This window comes from Xenopus laevis, chromosome 2L (assembly GCF_017654675.1).
Source record: "Xenopus laevis strain J_2021 chromosome 2L, Xenopus_laevis_v10.1, whole genome shotgun sequence".
Lineage (NCBI taxonomy): Eukaryota > Metazoa > Chordata > Amphibia > Anura > Pipidae > Xenopus > Xenopus laevis.
Window position 1 is genome coordinate 10,063,071 of NC_054373.1, and position 22,578 is coordinate 10,085,648.

A 22,578-nucleotide genomic window follows, 5' to 3' on the forward strand; every position below is an offset into this window, starting at 1 on the left:
ATGCCGAGAACTTCCCACACCAGTCAGTTGAACTGAAGAAGCTGCTCGGATGAGTAGTGAAATGTCTTCATTGATTGCTCAGCAAGTCCAGTTATTTTTAGATTTACCTGTACTAGATATACCATGACCTGGATGAATGAAAATCTTCATAGTGTTTGAATATAGTTTCAATGATTTTCTGTCTTTCTTATTTACCATTTGTTTTTTACTTGCAATACAGGGCGACCCGCCAGCATATTGTGAACACGTTGACATTCATCATGACGTCCATCATCATCATCATCATGATACTCCCCACTACCATGAATCCGCAACGCAGTGCGACCCTCCTCCATATAGTGAACATGCCAACACCCACCATCAGAACATTCCCCACTACCCCACGCCCATACCAAGCAATGTTTATGAATCCCTTCCAAACCCAAATGCCAATCTCTCCCCTCTGTATGTCCCTGAAGAACCTACACAATCAGTAAATGTGGCTGGTCAGAAGAATGAAGGTGCATTGTGGAATGCGAGTAAGTGCTTGTGCTTGGCACCTTCCAGAGCAACATTCCCTCTCAGCAACAAAACTGTCTTCCCCATATCTAAGGTCTAACTCAATTAAACTGTCGTAAACTGCATTGTGTAAAAAACCAAACTCTTAGCCTAATCTTAGATGCAATGCGTGCCTTATCAAAGTAGCTTCATTATACCTTAGACTTGTACTATACAGTTTCTTGACTTGGAGCAGTGTTGGACTGTGGCATCACCATGGGCCCATTCTCTGATCTAATTTTCTTCCACTTCTCACTCAACCTTTTTATTTTCTTAGTACTTTCCTTTACATGATATCCTCTATTTACCATCTATTTGGCCCCTTTGTTTCCATAAAGAATTATGGAATGGAAATTGTTGCAAATGCTTAGAAGCAGGAGGGCCCACTGACACCTGAGCCACTGGGAGTTTTCCTGGTATCCTGGTGGGCCAGTCCGACACTGACGTGGAGGAGAGTTCTAAAGGGAGTCAAACAAAATTAATATGAATGAAAGGACTTACAGTATATATTAAAGGGGTTGTTCACCTTTAAATTAACTTTTAGTATGATGTAGAGAGTCATATACTGAGACAATTTGAAATTGGTTTTCATTTTTTATTATTTGTGGTTTTTGACTTATTTAGCTTTTTATTCAGCAGTTCTCCAGTTTGGTATTTCAGCAATCCAGTTGCTAGGGTCCAAATTCTCACACTGATTTGAATAAGAGACTGGAATATGAATAGGAGAGGCCTGAATAGAAAGATGAGCAATAAAACGTAGCAATGACAATAAATGTGTATATGCCTTATGGAGCATATATAGACCCCCATTTGAAAGCTGGAAAGATTTAGAAGAAGGAGGCAAATAGGAGGCAAATAATTAAAAGACTATAAAAAAGAAGGCCAACTGATAAGTTGCTTAGAATAAGACATTCTATAAAACACTAAAGGGGTTATTTACTAAACTCGAATTTATCTGGTCGGGCTTTTTGGGGCAAAACTCTAATTTTTTTTTTAAAAAAAAACGTTCTAGATTTATTAAAACTCGATGTAGCAAAAAAACAGAATTCGGAAATCCACCATCTCAGACCAGCCAGGGTTGTGTAGAAGTTAATGGCAGAGGTTCCTATCCTAATTGGAAGTTATTGGGGTGTTCGATGGATTTAGTCCAAAAATCCGATCATTTTGGGCAAAAACCTAGAAAAATGATTCGGTTCGGTTAATTTGAGCTTTTTAAATAATAAATTAGGTCAAATTGTGTATAGTTGTGGTTTTTTAATTAAAATAATGAGATCATTTCGGATTTTAGAAAATAAACCTCAAAAGGTTAAATTACAGGTGAACTACCCTTTAAAGGATAAGTAAACCTTTTAAATAAGTGAATGTAAAATTGATGAGGGGGCTTTTCAAAGCACTTTTGTAATCTACATTCATTATTTATTTTAATTCCAAGATATTAAGGGATACATGTGCTGTTACTATGAATTCATTTTGTTACAACATCGCCACCTTGCTGGTCAGTTTCCCACCAGTCTGACCACCAAGTAGTCAAGGAAGTTGTCAGGAGAAAGAAAGAGGCTGCTCTGATGTTCTTCTGCTTTGGAAAATAATTAGAGATCTGTCTCAAATCTTTCCTAAAGAGAAGAACCTCAGAGCAGCCTCTTTCTTTCTCCTGACAACTTCCTTGACTACTTGGTGGTCAGACTGGTGGGAAACTGACCAGCAGGTGGCGCTGTTGTAACAAAATTCATTCATATTAACAGTAAATGTATCCCTTAATATCTTGGAATTAAAATAAAATAAATAATGAATGTACATGGCAAAAGTTCTTAATATTGCACTCTTCAATTTTACATTCACTTATTTTAAAGGTTTACTTATCGTTTAAAGTGAGGCAATGGTCAGTCATGGGGAAAATATTTTTCTATGTACAAAACTTGTAGACACACACACAGTAACCCAAGGCAACAAAATAGATGTTTGTTTTTATTACTTTACTAATAATAGCTAATCACTCATTGGTTGCTATGGGTTACTGCCCAGGTGCAAATTTGTCCAGTGTTTATAAATGGCCCCCATTGAGTCTTCCCGGTCTGGATGCTTCAAAGCTATGGCAGGTTACGGAATCATGACCCTCTGAGAACTTGATAAATTGCTTTCGGTATATTTAGCAGGAATATTTCAATATATTGAAAACTCATTTTGTTTCTTTTAGGGAATAGAAGCATTGCACGTACCAACTCAATCATCTTTGTCTTTATTGCTATAATAATCATTATTGCTGTACTTTGCTGGCGTTTTGGTAAGTCTCATTTTTATCAATAAAATACCTGGTTTCTGTGCTTCTAAATACACATAAGAGAAGGAGTTTTTAAAAGTATAATATAATCTTATGAAGGTTTTTCCCATATTACTTTCGTAATATATGAGAAGCATCCACGGGTGCATTTGTTGTGGGAAAGCATTAGGAGATGTTTCAGAACAGCTTGTAACTAGATGTAACTGTTGTATTAAAGGACCAGTAACATCAATTTTTTTATTAAATTCGTTAATATACAACAACAAAAAACACAAAGACAAATGAAACTTTGAAATCGTTAAGTCTTTATTAAGAAATAACTTACCGAAACTCCACTTGCGCTCCTCTTCAGAAAAGGCGACAGGGCGATGATCCATTGTGCGGCACTTGATTTCTCCACCTTGACTATCTCCTATAAGGAAGGCAGGGAGGAGAAATCGAGCACCGCATGATGGATGGAGTTTTGGTAAATTATTTCTAAATAAAGACTTGGCGTTTTCAAATTTTAATTTGTCTTTGTGGGTTTTTTTTCGTTGTATACTAATGATTTTTTTTAAAAAAAAATTGATGTTACTGGTCCTTTAAATGGCAGAATTAACACTTTAGGAAATGCCATCGTTACAGAGAATTGGAGACTGTTAGCTGAACACCTAGGGGGCAGATTTATCAAGGGTCCAATTTTTTCGATAATTTCGAATCTAAAAACTTCCATAAACTCGAAATTCAAAAAAAAAAAAAAAACGACCAATCAAAATTTATGAACAGAGACCAGCAACAAAAAAAGTTTTTCAACAAAAAAAATTTGATTTTCAAAAGTCACACCAAACGACTCCAAATTGATTGTAGGATGTCCGCCATAGGCTAAAACAACAATTTAGCAGATTTTAGATGGCAAATAGTCAAATTAAATTCTTAAAGGGACAGTATATGATACATTTTGAAGTTCAAATTATGATACTTTTTAAAAAAAACTCAATTCTAATTTGGACTATTCCCTAGCTAAATTACACTAAAGTAAACTCGAAATTCTAATTCAAAAATTCGAATTTTCTATTAATATATCTGCCCCTTAGAAGACAATGAACTGGAGGTTACAGATGAGCACAATACATTTACAGCTTTCATCACAGTCACAAGTACTTCAATCATATGTTGGGTGGTCCCTCACTCCAAAGTTATCAAGGCTCTATCCAACAGAGTCAGTGGCACCGTCCAAGCGACACAGTATCCAAGGAATAGGCAAAAGTTCACTCTGGAGAGCCAATTTGAATCCAGTGATTTTTTATTCAGACACACAACATGTTTCGGACAGACATGTCCTTCATCAGGTGCTAATGCTAGTGCTAATAGCACCTGATGAAGGACATGTCTGTCCGAAACATGTTGTGTGTCTGAATAACAAATCACTGGATTCAAATTGGCTCTCCAGAGTGAACTTTCATCACAGTCACTAGCACAACTTCTTCAGTCTCAGTTTTTCACACACTTCCCAGGCCCTCTCCTCCAGCCTCCATTCTTGATTCCTTTCCTTCAGATTAAGTGTCTCAACAGCTCTGAGGTTTCTGGCACAGAATACAGTTTGAGTGAAGGGTTCTCTTTATGCGACAACAGGACCTAACTAGTCCTAACTCCCTATATAGTGAATCCCAGGTTGGCCAGGTATCACTGAGGTGTTGACCTCTCCCTTATACCTCTTTGAAGGATTAGCTGCTCCGCTAGCTGAGCTACACTATTTGCAAATCTACAAATCTGGCCTACCATTTGCTAATCTTGCTAGTTGGCTCACTTTTATAGACTAACTAGAGAAATTCCCTAAGGGCAGAGACACATGGTCAGGGAAATTAGTCGTCCGGTGACAAATCTCCTCTTCTTCGGGGACAACTAATTTCCCCGAACTGCCCTCCCCTGCCTTCCCTCCGGCTAGAATGAAAATTGCGCTTAGTTTTCTGAAGTCGCCCGAAGTTTCCTCATGAAAGTAATTAGAAGGGGTTGCACTTGGGTCAAATACCTTTGGTCATTCTGTCGTGCCCTGCCTCAAAGGAGCACATGTTCTTGGTGCATAAACTTCTAGACATTATTTTCAAAGGGTTGAAACTTGCACTAGCTCATGTTTATATCAGCTTTCCAAGGGACAAACATTGTTCTGTTCTAAATTCTGCAGTAATAGAATATAAGGATATAATTTCATCAAGTCTTAAAGATAGTTTACTCAAAAAAGATATTGATTAGATTGGAAGTGAAATGTGTGTTTCTTTCTCAGGAACGGCAACAAGTTGTCAGGTGAGTTGCGGCACATCTTCAAACTGTGTACTTGTATCCCAGTGGTGTGATGGAGTAAACCAGTGTCCTAATGGAGCAGATGAAAGTAACTGCAGTGAGTACTTTGGATTTAGAAGCATTCATTGCGGAGCACTGTATGTCGATGTGTCAGAACACAATGCTATGATTCCACATTCCACATGTTGGGTGTGGAGGGGCTAGATTATATCAAAACAGGGTCGGTGGGACACCGGGAAAAAACCTGGCCCAGACACACTCCCTAGACTCATCTCCTCACCTCCCTCCCTGAACCCGGTCGCAACCCAAATGCAACGTATAAAGGTACACACGCGCATGGGGGGAGGGAGGGGAGAGAAGAACTACCTAGGACCATAAATTCACCTGGAGAACCTCATCTAGGACCATGGCAACAGGGTAGTCTTACTACAGTGAGATTTAGGCAGTTCACACATTTCCCAAGAACAAGAGCAGAACACATGTTATTCTATTGTTCTTCTCTGGCTTTGCTACATGAAGAAGGTGGAACTAAAGAAATGAAACAATTGAAGTTATCTGAAGAAGAACTTCTCACCTTGAAATTAAAATAAGTGCATAGCATCAGGGTCATATGGTTGAATACGTTTCCAAAATAAACCTCATTTGATTTCACTCCAGCAGGGAAACAAGCTGATGAGTCCCATTATTGATGTCTCAGTTAGGCCAGATAAAATTACAGATAAATCAAATAAACCTTTGGCCCAATCTCAAGAGGTGGCCTAAGACCAGCAACAGACACTTCCATATCCAGGCTTCATATCAAACCCACAAGTTCTATTTTTTTTACATTGAATGTATTGTATGAAAGTTGAGGAAATTAAAGTATGTCTTTTTCTTGTGTCACAAATATGAAAATCTGGATGCACAGAAATATTTTTATAATTAATATATTAAAAATAGTTTTTTCCTAACTGCATTTGAATCTTATTTTCTCATCTAACATCCAATGTTCCTCCAGTGCGGATGTATGGACCAAACTTCCAGTTGCAGGCCTACTCACCAAATAAAGCAACATGGCTGCCGGTGTGCGCGGATTTCTGGACTGAAAACACTGGACAAACAGCTTGCCAGGACATTGGATACAGCTTGTAAGTCATCATTCCCCGTTTTCCTTGTTACAAAGGGGAGGGGCACCTGTCCATACAGTAAATGCAAAAAATACCATCCATTACTTTGCCCATTCATGAATTTCTTTACATAGTTTTGATTTTACAGTCACCTGAACATGATTTTTTTCTGTTTGCACTGTAGAAAATTGGCAAAAAGAGTAGCGATGAGCGAACGTGTCCGCTTTGCTGAAAAATCCGTGAAACTGCGAAAAAATAAGCAAATTGATGAAAAATTAGCAAAAGTCATTGAAGTCAATGGGCGTCAAAAATTTTTTACCCGTTCAAAAAAATTTCCAATGCAAGTCAATGGTCATTTTTTCTCTACGACTTTTTGACACTGTCAATTTTTCCACTGCAAGTTTTTGACGTGGTTTACCGAAAAATTATGGAAAAAGAGTAGTGATGAGCAATCTGTCCCATTTTGCTTCACGAAAAATTCGAAAAATTTGCAAAAGGCATTGAAGTCAATGGGCATCAAAAAATTCTTACAAACGCAACAATTATTCTGGCTCCAAATGCATTAAAGTTAATGGGTGTTTTTTTCCTATAGCGACTTTTTGTCCAAATGCTTTAAAATCAATGCGCATTTTTTCTTAAGGGCAAATTTTTCCGCAGCAAATTTTTGCTGCAGTTTCACAAAAAAAAATCGCAGATGGCGAAATGCAGAATTTCGTTGCAAATCGATGGCTGACGAAAAAATTCGCTCATCACTAAAAAAATTCGATTCGAATTGAAAAAACAGAATATTCGACCATTCGAAAATCAAAGTACTGTCTCTTTAAAAAACTTCGACTTCGACACTTTGCCACCTTAAACCTGCCAAATTGATATGTTAGCCTATGGAAGAGATATATGATGCAGATTGTTCATTTTTAGCAACTATCTAATAATTACAGACCCTTGTTGCTGTGTTTTAGGAGCAGCTATAGCACAAGTGACAAAATGGCGGCCAGTTCGAGTGATGGATTTGTCAGGCTCAGTAACTATGCTGTGTCAGGAAAGATATTTGCAAACTTTAATTACAGGTATGTGTACTCCATGTGCTGTATGCATTTTGCCTTATTTCTAGCATTTAATAAAGACTAAACACTAAAAAAGAATAAGGCTAGAAATGTTGTATTTTATATACTGAACTTACTGTAGCAGCCCAGAGGTCCTATAACAGGCCTTCAAACTTGTTCTTAGCAGCTCCCCATCTTGGATCTTGTTAGGCCATCTTTTGTGTGTCAGTGACTCTGCACATGCTCAGTGTGGTTCAGTTCAGGAAGCTTCTCTTAGCACAGTTCACAGGAAAGTCATCTCACCCTAAGCTCAGGAAGGGAACAGTTTAAACAAAACTGTCATCTAATTCCACAAACTCTGGACAAAGACTGAACATAATAAATGTGTCAGCCCATGTGTGTTGTTATCCAGTGCGGAAAACCCTGTGTTAGACTTGTACTGCTATTATACAACATTCCAGCAATAGTAGTACTGCTAATAACCTTTTTTATTTGTTTTATTTCTAGTTCTACCTGTTCCTCGGGTCATGTGGTCTCATTGCGCTGTATAGGTAAGTCTACACCAAAGCTCTCTCAGCTGTTTCCTACATGACTTTATGGACCATGGTGGGGGTACTCAAGAGCAGTAGTTACAGGTAGAATGGAGGGTAGTTGGTTTAGTAGAGAAGTATAGTAAGGGGCAGATTTATCAAGGGTCGAATTTCAAGTTTATGGGAGTTTCTAAAAACTCCCATAAACTCAAAATTCTAAAAAAAAAAAAAAAAAAAAAAAAACAAGCAATCAAAATTTATTAAAAAAATCTATTTTTTTTTAATTCAGGTGAATAGGATTGACCTGCAAACTTGAATCAAATTTGATTGAATTCAATTTGAGTTTTTTCACGCCAAAAAAAAAAAAATACCAGTCCGCTAAACAACTCCAAATTGATTGTAGGAGGTCCCTCATAGGCCCAAACACCAAATTAGCAGGTTTTAGATGGAGAATAGTCAAATTTGAGGTCTTACACTACACTACATGATAAATTTCAAAATTTGAATTTAGATTTTTTTTAGAAATTGGTAATGGTCCAAATTACACCAAGCAAATTGCTCCCATGTTCTGATTCCAGTGTAATATAATGAGGCCAAAGTGGCACAATAATCTCTGCATGTAAGATAAGAGCAAGATGCCGGACAGAGTGCTGGAAATCAACATTCTCATGCTGTATTTTTGGTAAATTGTTTCCATGTGTAAATATTTCTTTTTGTCAGTATCTATGGACAACTAGGGGGCGCTGTGGGAGAGCTTTATGGTTCTCTTTTATGTCCCTTTAAAGGGGTGGCTCACTTTAAAGGGAATCTGTCAAGATTTTTATTATGTATTTTTTATTTCTTAATTACACTGTTTACACTGAAAATAATTCACTCTACAATATAAAATGTCATTCCTGAACCAGCAAGTGTATTTTTTGTAGTTGTAATATTGGTGTGTAGGTGCATCTCAGGTCATTTTGCCTGGTCATGTGCTTTCAGAAAGAGCCAGCACTTTAGGATGGAACTGCTTTCTGGCAGGCTGTTTCTCCTACTTAATGTAACTGAATGTGTTTCAGTGGGACCTGGATTTTACTGTTGAGTGTTGTTCTTAGATCTACCAGGCAGCTGTTAGCTTATGTTAGGGAGCTGCTATCTGGTTACCTTCCCATTGTTCTGTTGTTAGGCTGCTGGGGGGAAGGGGGTGATATCACTGGAATACAGCAGTAAAGAGTGACTGAAGTTTATCAGAGCACACGTCACATGACTGGGGGCACCTGGGAAACTGACAATATGTCTAGCCCCATGTCAGAATTCAAAATTAAATATAAAAAAATCTGTTTGCTCTTTTGAGAAACAGATTTCAGTTCAGAATTCTGCTGGAACAGCACTATTAACTGATGCATTTTGAAAAAAACATGTTTTCCCATGACAGTATCCCTTTAAGCAAATGGAATGATTTAATCCTATGGGACCTTCAATACCATGATTTATGATTATTTATTTATGATTATTTATTATGCCAACAATCTCCATATGTTAAAGCTTCACGATAAGTGAATTATTATTAACTGATGTGTTTTGAAAAAAAAAAAATTCCCATGACACTATCCCTTTAAGGTAATTAACAGGCCTTCAAACTTGTCTTTAGCAGCTCCCCATCTTGGATCTTGTTAGGCCATCTTTTGTGTGTTAGTGACTCTGCACATGCTCAATAATAAAAAATGTAAAAACAAAAATCCCGCTTTAAAATATGAAAAAAACGCCAGCATTTATTTTCTAGTTTATTATTTTCGGCATACAGGATATGATGTAACTGACATAAGATTGAGGAGGATGTAACTTCATCTTATCACTTCTCCAGGTATAACCTGGTAAAGGAAACTCTGGTGAAAGGGTTAATGAAATGGAAAATTTGCATTTTATTGATGAACTCTTTCACTAGCGAATTGTCCTCTATGCCTGTTAGTAAATTGCCTGCAGATGGGATTTCTGGAAATTTCTGACATTTAGTAAATCTGCCCCATATTGAGCGGAACTTTCGGCCTTGTGATGTTTTTCCAAAGAACCGATTAACCATTTCATAACTGAATAATTTCATGTGACTCCCAGACTGTGGTTTGACCACAAATGGAGACAGCCGGATAGTAGGCGGAAACAGCGCTTCTATAGGAGAGTGGCCTTGGCAAGTAAATCTTCAGTACGATGCCAGTTCTCTCTGTGGTGGGTCAATCATCGCTGCCAATTGGATTGTAACTGCTGCTCACTGTGTAGACGGGTAAGTGAATGTCTAAAGTCTTAAGTCTCACATCAGGGTAGGAGCATGATGGAACATTCCTGTCTTGTAGACCTGGGGTCAAGGGAATGCATTCTGGCCTGGGCATTATCTGCATGTAGTTGTATGTTCTACCCATTTTGTATGGGGTTTCTCTAGTGATACCGATGTGTGTGAGTATCAGACTGGGACAGAATGCTTTGAATGCTCTGTTATACAGATAGTTAAAATCCCAGCCATGAAGCAGGACAGGACTGCTGCTTACAATGGGGATCAGATAGGATCTGTGCAGCCACTGGGACAGAATGCTCTGTTATACAGATAGATAGAATCTCAGGTGTTAGCAACATTAGACTGTGTTTTTGCATTGCTTCCAAATAGAAACCAATTAATGATCAGATATAAATATCCTTATTTCAGGGATGCCTCTTCTCCTTCTCTATGGAAGGCTTTTGTTGGGAAATTAGTAATGCCAAGTAATTATGACAGCAGCGCCTATTATGTGGATAAAATCATAGTGCATCCCAATTATTCCTCTCAAACAAAGCACAACGACATTGCACTGATGAAGCTTAAGAAATCGATTGTATTCAACAGTAAGTGAATAATGAAATGTATACAAAGAAGATTCATGTCAGATTTCAATTCAAAGTATGCAACAAACATGACTCCCAGCTACCATGAGCTTTAGGTGCTAGAGCTTGGGGGGACGCTCTTTAAAACATATATGGTGATGACATTTAGAAAGTTCTTGTTGCATTAAGGGATTCCTAACTCAGTAATCTACAACATTTTACTCACCAACTCCTTGGATGTTGCTCCCAGTGGCAGGGCCGGAACTAGGGGTAGGCAGAAGAATCAAGTGCCTAGGGCGCAAAGGCTGAGGGGCGCCAGGCACGGTACCTTTGCTGACGCCTTTCCCTAGTTCCTACCGCTGTTCTCAGAAGCTGCGGAGCAATTCTTGCTAGTGTGCACTCTTCGACGCATGCGCACTTGCATGTCCTCGGTGCTCTCTGATGCATGCGCACTCGAACGTCCTCGCGACTTGTGCACTTTTGCACATTTGCAAGCATCAATGGGCGACGTAGTCGGTCGGGTTGCCTAAGGCGCCCAACTGAATTGCCCCGGCACTGCCCAATGGCCTCAAAGCAGGTGCTTATTTTTGAATTCTTGGTTTGGAGGCAAGTTTTAGTTAAAAACCAGATGTACTGCCAAACAGAGTCTCCTGTAGTCTGCCAGTCCTCATAATGACTACCAAATGGCCAATCACAGCCCTTATTTGGCAACCCCAGGAACTTTTTTCATGCTTGTGTTGCTCCCCAACTATTTTTGCAAACTAAATGTGGCTCATGGTTAAAAAAGGTTGGGGACCGCTGCTCTAACCTATACAGAAGTATAAATGGGGGGAATTCCTCTTTTCCCTTTACAATTGCATACTAATAAATCACTGGAATCTTTATTGATACCCATTATCTGCTGTCTGTGAGTGACCTTTATGGCTTGTAGTGTGCCCCGTAAAATGCTTCTGTCAGAAATTATGCCACTGTACCTCTAAAGGAAGGCCCCTATACACGAGCAGATATAAGCTGCAGACAGATAAAGTCGGCAGCTTATTGGGCAGTGTATGGGGCCCTAAGATGGGCATCCTCGATTAATATATGGCTGAAAGTTGGCTAGATTTCAATCAGGTGGGTTTAAAAATCCCATCAGGTCAAGGACTGCATCAGTTCAGTCCCTTTGGATCATGGTCTGCTCATTGTGATTCGATCGTTGGGCCCTAGGGCCCACAATCAGATCAGCCCAATATCACTCACCTCAAGGTAGGCATATCGGGGAGAGATCCACTTGTTTGTCAAATGTATGGCCAGCTTCAGGTGGCAGTTTATGGCCCATGTAATGAGATCTATATCTGGTCGGGAAAACAGTCAAGCTACAAACTCTAATTAGTTTAGGTCAACATTGGCATGAGCCCAATAGAACAAAGATACCGGCACTCGAGGCTTTTGCTTGCAGGGAAACCCTTGCTTTAATTATTTGTGCAGACGTTTCTGGCCATGCCCCTTTATCAAGCATACGGAATAAAGAACATACATATAAGGTAATCAATTAAAAGATTTAAATACATAATGGACAAGTGTAAAAATTAGGCGTACAATGATTATGGCAATACACGCAACCCATCCCCACATATGAATAAACCAAGATCCAAAAAAACTGTGATTTTAAAAAGCAGTCCATGGGAACAAACACCATGTTCCAATGCAAAGGAAAAAAGTCCATGAAAAAAATAAAAATTGTTTTTAAATTGCAATCCTTATGCATGAGACCACCCACTTGATCAGTTTGTTGGTGCACTAAGCCCACCACTTGGTTGCCCACATTAGGTAAATATGCTTGATGAGTTCACCAAATGAGTTGATTTACCCATGTATGGCCACATAAGAATACCACCAAACAAATACCAGTCTGAACTAATTTTACCTTCTTATTGTTGCAGGCGTCAGCAGACCTGTATGCTTACCTAACTACGGGATGCAGTGGGAGGAAGGGCAGGAATGTTGGATATCTGGATGGGGAACTACATCCCAAGGAGGTAAGGCAAAGCCCCTGTGTAAACCAGTGACCCCATTTAAAATAAAGAGAACGCCCCTATGGTTTGAATGAGTTATATAAATAAATGGTATTGGACCTATTATCCTGAATGATTGGAACTTGGGGTTATCTTGATAAAGAGTTTTTCTGTAATTCTGCTCACCTTACCTTAAAGTCTACTTAAGAAACAGTCAACCCTAAAACCCAATAGGGTCATTGGGCCACCATCATAGATTTATGCAGCTGAGCTAGGTGTCACGACCGGCACCCGATACCAGAACAAATGCCAAGCACCCTGGTCTCGGCTCGGCTTCACCAGTAGTGTGACCACCGTTGGGCTTCGGGAGGAGCCCTCAGCTTACTTGGGTGCCACCTGGACTTAACGAGGGGTGCAAGGCGAGATGTTCTGGCTGGCGAAGGGGCACGGCTGTTAGCAGTGTCTTTTGGGCCGAAGGTCACGGTACAAATGGAGCAGGCAATAGAATCGTCAGACAGGCTGGGTCGAGGCAGGCAGATAACAAGAATCGTCAGGCAGGCAAGGGTCAAACCGGGTAATCAATCAAGGGGTCAAGCAGGAAGAGTTGTCGTAGGCAAGCGAGGGTCGGGATACAGAATGTAGAATAGTCAGGAACAGGCTGGGTCAAACACGGGTAATCAAACAGACTAGAACAGATCAGATCAAACACACAAGGCTCAGGAACCACAAGAAACAAGTTCTTATCACGGGCAAGGTGCTGTGGACATGATGGGCTTTTTATACCGTTTGAATTTCGTGCCTTTGCGCGCTGACGTATGACGCGCCTTTAACTGGAAGGAGACGCGCCGTGCGCGCCCTATGGAAGAGCCGGCGCCAGCGAAAACACGCTGGCGCGGCTAAGAAGAAGGAAGGTGCGGCGGGTGTCCCTGCCGGTAGCGAGGCGGACGACCCCGCCGCACAGGTACCCTTACACGAGGATCAAGCACACTGCATTGTTTTATCATCACAAAGAAAGAGTAAATAATTTAATAACAATTATAATTATTTGCTGAAAATGGACTCTATGGGGCAAATTCACTAAGATTCGAAGTTTGGACAGGGATCCAAATCCCCTATTTTGGATTGGCCGAACCCCCGAATCCTTTGCAAAAGATTCGGCCGAATACCAAACCGAATCCTAATTTGCATATGCAAATTAGGAGTGGGAAGGGGAAAACATTTTTTACTTCCTTGTTTTCAGACAAAAGGTTATGTGATTTCCCTCCCCGCCCCTAATTTGCATATGTAAATTTGGATTAGGTTCCGTCAGAGAGAAGGATTCAGCCGAATCCGAATCCTGCTGAAAAAGGTCGAATCCTGGCCAAATCCCGATCAGAAACCTGGATTCGGTGCATCCCTAGTTTTCAGATTAGAAAAAAATCTTTTTATAACTTTGATTAATATTGATAGTTTAATTTCATATCTTTAGCCTCTGTTCTGTAGTTTCCAGTAGTTTCTATTGCACCATGCTGGAAAAGTCACATTGTTCATGTTAGAAAATGGGTAAAGGGAAAGTTCACAATGAAATTAAGGTCCGGTTATAGGTTATAAATGGACTTATTTTAGGCAGCTTTTTAAGTGGCATTCTTTGTCCTGTACCTACTACTGTATATGTATATACCTTACCAACATGTTGGGGATCACTGAGTTAGAGGAATCCCCTATTCTGTATCAGATATTAATAACACTTTGCAGACCACTGACAATCATAATATACAGTTTAAATGTATCTTTCAATCACTGATGAACACAGACCTCCTGTGTATACAGCCATATTTATTTCCATGTTCTCTATCATGCAGGGTCTATTTCTACTGTTTTGAAAAAAGCTATGGTGCCTCTTATTTCACCCACTACATGCAATAAAACTTATATGTATAATGGAGCCATCACTTCTTCTATGATATGTGCAGGTTATGCCAAAGGAGGAGTAGACTCTTGCCAGGTAAGGCTACACCTAGCAATACCTCATTAATATGAGAATATAAACAACTATATATGCATAAAAGTTTCTTATATAAAAAACAATACCTTTCTGTGTTTTTTCGACAGGGTGATAGTGGAGGCCCACTGGTTACCAAAACCAACTCTTTGTGGTGGCTTATTGGGGACACAAGCTGGGGAGATGGTTGTGCCAAAGCCAATAAACCTGGCGTGTATGGAAACATGACTGTGTTTTTGCAATGGATATATTTGCAGATGCAGGTAACTAAATGATCATCATTGATTTTGGACAAGGGAAACAGAGAGAATCCTAGAAATGATTGACCCTTACAATAAGGTCGGAAAAAGTACAATGTGGCTGCACATGTTGATCCAGAGGAAGGCAAAAAAAATATTTGAGGCCTCTCCGATTTGCCTCAGAGGGGAAAAAATTCTTTCCTGACTTTATGTAGCTGTACTATGAGCTATCTCCCATATCCCTGTATCCTCTCATTTGCTAAACACCATCCAACCCCTTCTTATACCTATCTAATGTATCAGCCTGTACCACTGATTCAGGGAGACAATTCCACATCTTCACAGCTCTCACTGTAACAAACCCCTTCCCAATATTTAGCCGGAAACTCCTTTCTTCTAATCGGAATGGGTGACCTTGTGTAAAAAATCAAATGTTTAACTTCTAAATGTTCTAGCTTGTGAATACTTCTGGAAGTAATATGAGCCCAAACATTCTATATTGTTTTTTGATCACTGTCTTTCTCCAGACTAAATTATATATTCTTTGTGCAGACCTACAGCTGAGCAAGACATCCATATAGACGGAGCTAGAAAAACACAACTGACAGTCTACCGGTCAAAATAAATATTGATAGAAGAATAAAGATGAGCATGTTGAATAAAATACACATAACAAATTGGTTCTCAAAGCAAAAACATGTCCAGAGTGATATGTTTTCCCAAATTGATAAGAAAAAAGTTTAGTTGGAGGAAGTTCAAAGAAGACAATTGACTGGTTGACTCATGAGGAAGTTCAAAAGAGAAAAGACTATTTGAAGATAAAGAGAGTCCTGCACCTTCATGCTATTCATCCCAAGGGTACTAAAAAAAACACATTCTGAGTTTGCCAGACCATACTCGTTTATGACTTGGTTTGTTCCAAGAGATCGATGACTTACTAATGTGGTTCTGTTGAAAAATTATCCCATTCTTATACAGCTGTAGGCCTTTTAGTTAGAAATTTGTGACAGGTAAGGTTTTGGAGGGGTTATTACTTAAATATAAATTAATCAACTCCCATCCACAATTCTAGCTCATTTAGCAGTAAATTTTTATGAAAAAGTCGGAGCAGAAAAATGTATCATATCGTGTGACTGACGCTCTGAAAACTCAACGTAAGCTGGCCATAGATGCAAAGATCCGATAGTACGAATCAACATACGATCGGACTTTTCCATCTCCCGACCCGCCACTAACCATTCAGATCAAAGTCTTACCATTCTGATCAAATAAAGTAGTAAAAGAACAGATCAGCCAATGTTCTACCTCTGACAGTAATCGTACGATAGTTATGTCTGACAAAGCTAGTGACAGTCTCCCACTGAAAATCGTATGATCGGCAATACATGCAGAGATATCGGCAGGCGACAGAAATTTTCTAACCTGTCCAACCGACCAAATGGCCGATCTCCGCCAGATGAAAAATGTCGGGACTCTCCACACACAGTCCGAAAATTGTTGCGTCTATGGCCAGCTTTGATCGCATCGAAAACTCGACTTTATGGGATTATCCAGCGCAGATCACAATGTAAAGAAACTACTTCTGGCACATTTGCCATTGACTTCTACATGACCTCGACGGGTTTGAGATGTAGTATTATACGTATTTGGATTTTTAGCAGCTTTGGGTTATAATAAATCTCTAAAAATGTTTTTCCTCTTAAAATCTGAGTTTTCCCTTCTAATGGGCCCCTAAGAGTAGATTTTGGAGTACATTTAATCCTGGGGTTGCACTGGGTGTGATATAATTTAAAGCATTTGATACAATGCCACATATGTTACCAATTACCTTAGGAAATGTTGTCCTTGACCATCTATTTGTAACTAGATAGAGAGTGACTAAATTATATATTATACAGCATGGTCATAAATGGAACATTTTCTAAGGGGAGACATTTTTTTGCATTCATGCTATACCTATATACACACACAATATATATATATTGTACAGGGAAAGTCACACATTGTGAGCATGCATAGTATTGCAGAAATGTTAACCCCAAATGAATATGTAACTATGTAATTAAATTAATTAAACATTTTGCCTTTGTCGATTATATTTGTGTTTTATTGAACTTTTACCTTTAAGCCTCACAATTCTGTTATTTGTTATTTTTCATTCAAGACAGAATATTACATTAAAGGGATACTGTCATGGGAAAAAATGTATTTTTCAAAATGAATCAGTTAATAGTGCTGCTCCAGCAGAATTCTACACTGAAATCCATTTCTCTAAAGAGCAAACAGATTTTATTATATTCAATTTTGAAATCTGACATGGGGCTAGACATTTTGTCAATTTCCCAGCTGCCCCTGGTCCTGCCCATCACTATTTGTATTCTCTCTTTGCATAAAGGCATGGTGATTAGAAAGTTGAGTGGTGAATAGAAAGTTGAGCCATTTTATTTGGAGATGGTCCTAGTCATTGTGAATGGGAATATGATCTTGTTCTTTCTGATATTTGAATCAGACTTCATACTCGGTGTTAGGTGTGACAGCTTGTTGCTGCCTTAATATGGTGACAAAATAGCTAAAATAGATAGCTTACTATGTGTAGGACAGGGTGCAAAGTGCAAAAAACTGGAGAACTAGTGTTTCTAAGACATGCCCTTTATTTCTTTTTTTTTTCTTCTCTTCTTTGCATTGTACACAACAAAACAGTCAGCAAATTATTCACACAGATGTTCCAGCCCCAGACTACAAGGTCTCCACAGTGGTGGTCCAAGGCAATTATTTTGACCCTGAAACTAAACATTTAAAAACCAATTCTGACAGGGGAACCAAACATTCTGCTGTGCTCAGTGGAGCAGCTGACTTTTTTTTACTAACTACTTCCAGTGAGGTGAGCCTGTTACCTCAAGATCCTCCAGTCATCTAGCAAGGTCTCCCTTGCTTCATACTCCCAGTTACTACAACCACAGTAAACACAGCTTCCTGCTCTCTTTATTAAAAAGGGGAACACCATCTAACTTTCCTGAGCCAAGAGGGAATCCCCACCTTTCACAGGGTATGTCTACATCTAAATAAGGAACACAAGCTCCTTCACATACCTCTATAGTTATTAACTATCAAAGGGGAAACAAATTATTCCCTACAACTATAACATTATACATTACGGTTTAGAATGAAAAGTAGCTCCAGTCTCTTCATTTATTCAGTAGATGCACATAAGGGCAATGTTCATGATCATAAACGTGATGGTCAGTTCTGAGCTTCATCAGGGTAAGTAGTTAATGTTACTTATTTGGTTGTCGCTTCTTCCATTCTCAGTTGACCTGTACTGTCTGAGACCTAATGTAAACAGCAGTTCTGCCCCGCTTTATGGCTCCGATTGTAGACGTTTTTAAAACTGAGCACAATATGCATGGATGAGCTTGTGGACCATTCCACATAAGGACCATAATGGTACAATCTCAATAAGTAATAAATATAGATGATAATGGACAACAGTCCACTAGAAGTAAGTGTGGTATTCAGGAATAGTCACCGTTTCTATGCTTATATGGGCTTCTCTGATGATACGTTTGTAACATATGAATAAATCCCAATAGGCGCCCATATTTGGATATCCATTTTTAATACATACATAATTTCCCTTTAAATGAAACAAAAAGTGCAACAAGTCTAGACAATAGTTTATAGAGCACTTGTAAATGTTTTTATGTATATTTTTATATATTTTTAAGTTTGTATTTTATAATGACATTTATTAACAGTGTATTTGAACTAATGTTTATGAATTCTGCGGAGAATATATAAAGCTGGTATGTGTGCATGTGTTGCCCTGAAAGAGATAGTGTTAGACAAAGAAAGGCCTGAAAGGGTGTGGCAATAGCCACATGGGATCGCAGCCATGACAACCACAGGGTCGTCGTAATATAAGGCAACCAGCAGGGACGTAAGTACCCGACCCTGAGGATGTTTGGATAATGTAATGCATTAGGTGTTATATGACTTCTGGTCACCAGCGGGTGGAATATAAGGTGGAACGGTTGCCGCTTCGGACCCTTGGAGGAAAGTTTGTGTGAGTACCTTTTTCCTACGCGTTGGGTTAGGGATGGAGTACAGTGCAGGGAGCGGGTCTGGGCCAGTGTGGCCCAAGAGAGCCGGGGCCCACTGGGTTTTTTTTACGGTGTCCCACCGGCCCAGTCCAACCCAGAATGGTTGTGAGTAGGGATGCCGGCAACCCCATTACTCCAAAAGCAAAGGAACATTCCACTGCACCCTGGACTAAACCTAATGTGCTCAAGATAATTTTATATGTAAGTGCAATACTCTGCTTTGTATGTATGCATGTATGTATGTATATTTTTATTTGTAAAGCGCTCCTTGAGGGCAAAGCACTGTACAACAAAACAATAAATTAGTAGTAACAAACAAGGGGTCATTGGAATAAAAAGTAACAATAAGTGCATTATTAGAATACAATTCACAAAAATATAAAATATAATTACAATGCAGATTAAGTGCTCAGTGTCACGGAAACAAAAGGCTAGAGGACCCTACCCCGTAGGGCTTACAGTCTAAATGGGAGGGTAACATACAGACACAATTCAGAGGGGTATTAAGGTGCTGTGGGTTACAGTTTGTTACACTGTTCTATAAGTGCCAGTTCAGGTGTTATCCAGGTGCTCCCAGAGTAGTCTTTGAGTTTTGTTTTGTTTTGTTGAAAACATTGAGGGAGGATTCTCTCCTGAGAGATTCAGGAATGGCATTCCAAATATAAGGAGTCGCAAGAGAGAAGGGTTTGATACGGGAAACAGCAGTAGTAGTGGGGGGTACAACCAAGCGGTTGCTCTGAGAGGAGCGGAGGTTTCGGGCAGGAACATATAGAGAGACAAGAGATGAGATGTAGTTAGGTGCAGAGGAATGAAGGGCTTTGAAGGTTATGAGGAGGAGGAGTTTATAAGTTATTCTTTGTTTTATTTTTTTTTGCTTTACTTTTTATGTAAATAAATGAATTACACTTTGGGCTCTGCCCCACTGTTTAGTTGTATTTATATCAGTTTTGGCACCTGCCGGTGACTTTTACTATGTTATAAAATGGCCAAGCTTTCAAAATGGGGGTCACTGACCCCATCTAAAATCTTGCCGGATGGGAATGACTTGATATGCTTTCCCGTTGCTAGGGGTCTGTAAGTAGGCATTTCTGCTGCAAAACATTAGGAGACTCAACCTGGATTCCCTTGCACGCAGTTTCCCAGGACAGTATTATACTGACTGATCTGCTGGTTTAAAAGGCACAATCTTTTTCAATCATTTGTGTGTTGGAACATTCAAGATTCACATATATATATATATATAGAAAATAGTGTAAGTTTATTTCAACGTTTCGGCTCAAAACTTAAGCCGTCATCAGGAAGTGAAAAATACAAACAAACTACCCCTTTTAAGTGCTCAATCTGGCGCCAAAATTGCCTCTGTGACGTCACCATATGGTGTGTATATCATTACAAACATGTCAGTGACGTGTCCTATTACCAGGACGTGCAAACGTAAACATGTGCTTTAGCCAATACATAACCGAATAATAACCTCATTCAAGTTATAGTACGTGATCTTTGGAGCGACCAGTACCTCTTATATACAATCGTGAACACCCAGTGTACAGTGTTTTAATAAAAACAAAAACAAACAGATCTTAGGCATCAATACGCCAACAACACACATCATAAAACAAAAATTCAGGTATTCACAATACTGTATGTCCTGCTGGAGTATACACCAAAATAAGAACGGCCAAATGCTTACTCAATTTGTCGCCCTGAGCAGCGTCGCACAACCCCACACTGAGCGCAATCACTCACTCACTGGATCGCTGTAATGCCCATCTACGCTAGGAGCCTCTGTAAGACGTTCCTTGTAACCGGTCATCATCCATACTGGCCACGCCTCCTTCTGCACCTTTTAACGAATCGCTCAATGAGCCGGCCAACAAATACTGCGCTTCAAAATCCTCTGATTCGAAAGATATTCAGGTCCGCAGTTCCCCTCTCTGACTTCCGTTTTTCGGGTCTGTAGTGTGGGGCACCGTCAGGCATCCCACATGTCAGTCCCCTTAGACTCAGTCATTTACGTGGATCTATCTATCACCGTACCTTGTCGGTAGGTGCATCGGTGCAAGGAGAGTATAAGGCACAGTATGGGTATTTCAATAATCAAATATTGGGGGATATCGGCTCAGCGTATTGTCAATTACCTTGAACCTTCACTGCCAATGAAAGTGCTGCTTCGTGGGGTGTGTATATATATATATATATATATATATATATATATACTTATACATATATACAATTTTATTTCTGCACAGTTAACTAGTTCTGTGCTACAACACTGAAATCTATCTTTATATTTCTCCATAGAATCCAAGGTATTGCAATAGGTGTGGTATTTGTTTTCCGTCTCTCTGTAACCTCTGGCGCTGACCATTGCAATCTGGGGGGTTATTTACTAAAAATGTACTTTTTCTTATTTATTTTTTTTATTGAACAAAGTCAACCTAACTCGTTTATCAAAAAAGCAGCTTGTAAAAGTCGCAGCGAAAAAACGCTGTGACATAATCATGCGTCAATTTGAATCTTGCAATTTTATCCAAATGACTCTCGAAAAACACGTATATATCGGATTATCGGACACGGATTGAACATTGCAAACAAAATCTTAATAAACTGACTGACTGCGAAACCTTATAGGGGGGTATTTTCTCTCACATTCATTTTTTTATTAAAACAAAGTCGACCATCCATTTTATCAATAATTCTTCTTAAACAAAAGGTGGTGTGATACTGAATCATACAACTTTATTGAATTGACACTCAGAAAACTCAACTTTATGAAATTATCGCCACAAATTCATCGGATTATGCGAGGAAAACCAGCGAGGATCCCAATGTTACGAAACATCTTCAGGGACATCTGCCATTGACTTCTACATGACCTTGACAGGTTTGAGATGGAGTATTTTTGGATTCCAATATTTTTAGCAGCTTTGGCGTATCATAATATAAAAAATCAAGGTTTTTTTTCCCTCTAAATATTTTTGCCTTTTAAAAACTAGACCAGAACAATTGAAGGTTTAATAAAAAGGCCCTTTAGTGTGTTGGTGTTTGATTTCTGCAGCTCACTAAATTGGGTAGGTGGGAGAAGGTCTCAGATTGACATGGCTTGGAAAGACAAGTTCCCAAAATACATTTTGCTACAAACTAAACCTGTTCTGTGTTGCAAGTTCAACCACTATATTTTATGGGTAAAGAAAATGCCTTTGTCTTGTACTGTGGAAGAAATGAGTCTATTTTGTTAAATAGCTGAAATTCTTCCTATTGTTTTCAAAGAACTTGACAGAGGTAGAGGGTTGAGGATTACTTGGACTATAATTAACTCAGACAGTGGAAATTCTTTTGTATGTTGATGATTATTCATCGCAGCCATGCATCAGAACTTTATTTAAGCAGAGGCAGACACTTTATTAGCAAACACCCATGTTCAGCACTGCTGTTAAATATCATATTCAAGTGAATAGAATTGTGAACTTTCCCTCTGCTAATCTGTAGTTCCTTATGACCCTACAGCTGACCATATATGTTTTGGCATTTTGGCCAATTTCATTGATATTGCTCAAGTGTCTGGGCATTAATACAAGGTAGGTGGATCAGCTCTGACAGACCATCGTGTGATCATGGTGGAATTTGATTATGGAATGAATGAACAATTTATGAGTATGGTCAC

At 39.2% G+C, this 22,578-nt stretch overlaps 1 protein-coding gene across 1 annotated transcript in view; it reads left to right on the forward strand.

Annotated features, from left to right (window-relative positions):
• The window catches only part of tmprss2.12.L (transmembrane serine protease 2 gene 12 L homeolog), a 28,914-nt gene extending 12,888 nt beyond the window's left edge, over positions 1-16,026 (forward strand). Inside the window, exons 4-15 of the mRNA XM_041581525.1 lie at positions 221-518; positions 2,732-2,818; positions 5,076-5,189; positions 6,090-6,219; positions 7,158-7,265; positions 7,749-7,792; positions 9,863-10,028; positions 10,446-10,621; positions 12,523-12,618; positions 14,436-14,578; positions 14,686-14,838; positions 15,367-16,026. Coding sequence (XP_041437459.1) covers positions 221-518; positions 2,732-2,818; positions 5,076-5,189; positions 6,090-6,219; positions 7,158-7,265; positions 7,749-7,792; positions 9,863-10,028; positions 10,446-10,621; positions 12,523-12,618; positions 14,436-14,578; positions 14,686-14,838; positions 15,367-15,378 — 1,527 coding nt within the window. The 3' untranslated portion in view covers positions 15,379-16,026. The remainder of the gene's footprint in view (positions 1-220; positions 519-2,731; positions 2,819-5,075; positions 5,190-6,089; positions 6,220-7,157; positions 7,266-7,748; positions 7,793-9,862; positions 10,029-10,445; positions 10,622-12,522; positions 12,619-14,435; positions 14,579-14,685; positions 14,839-15,366) is intronic.
• Positions 16,027-22,578: the final 6,552 nt, after the last annotated feature.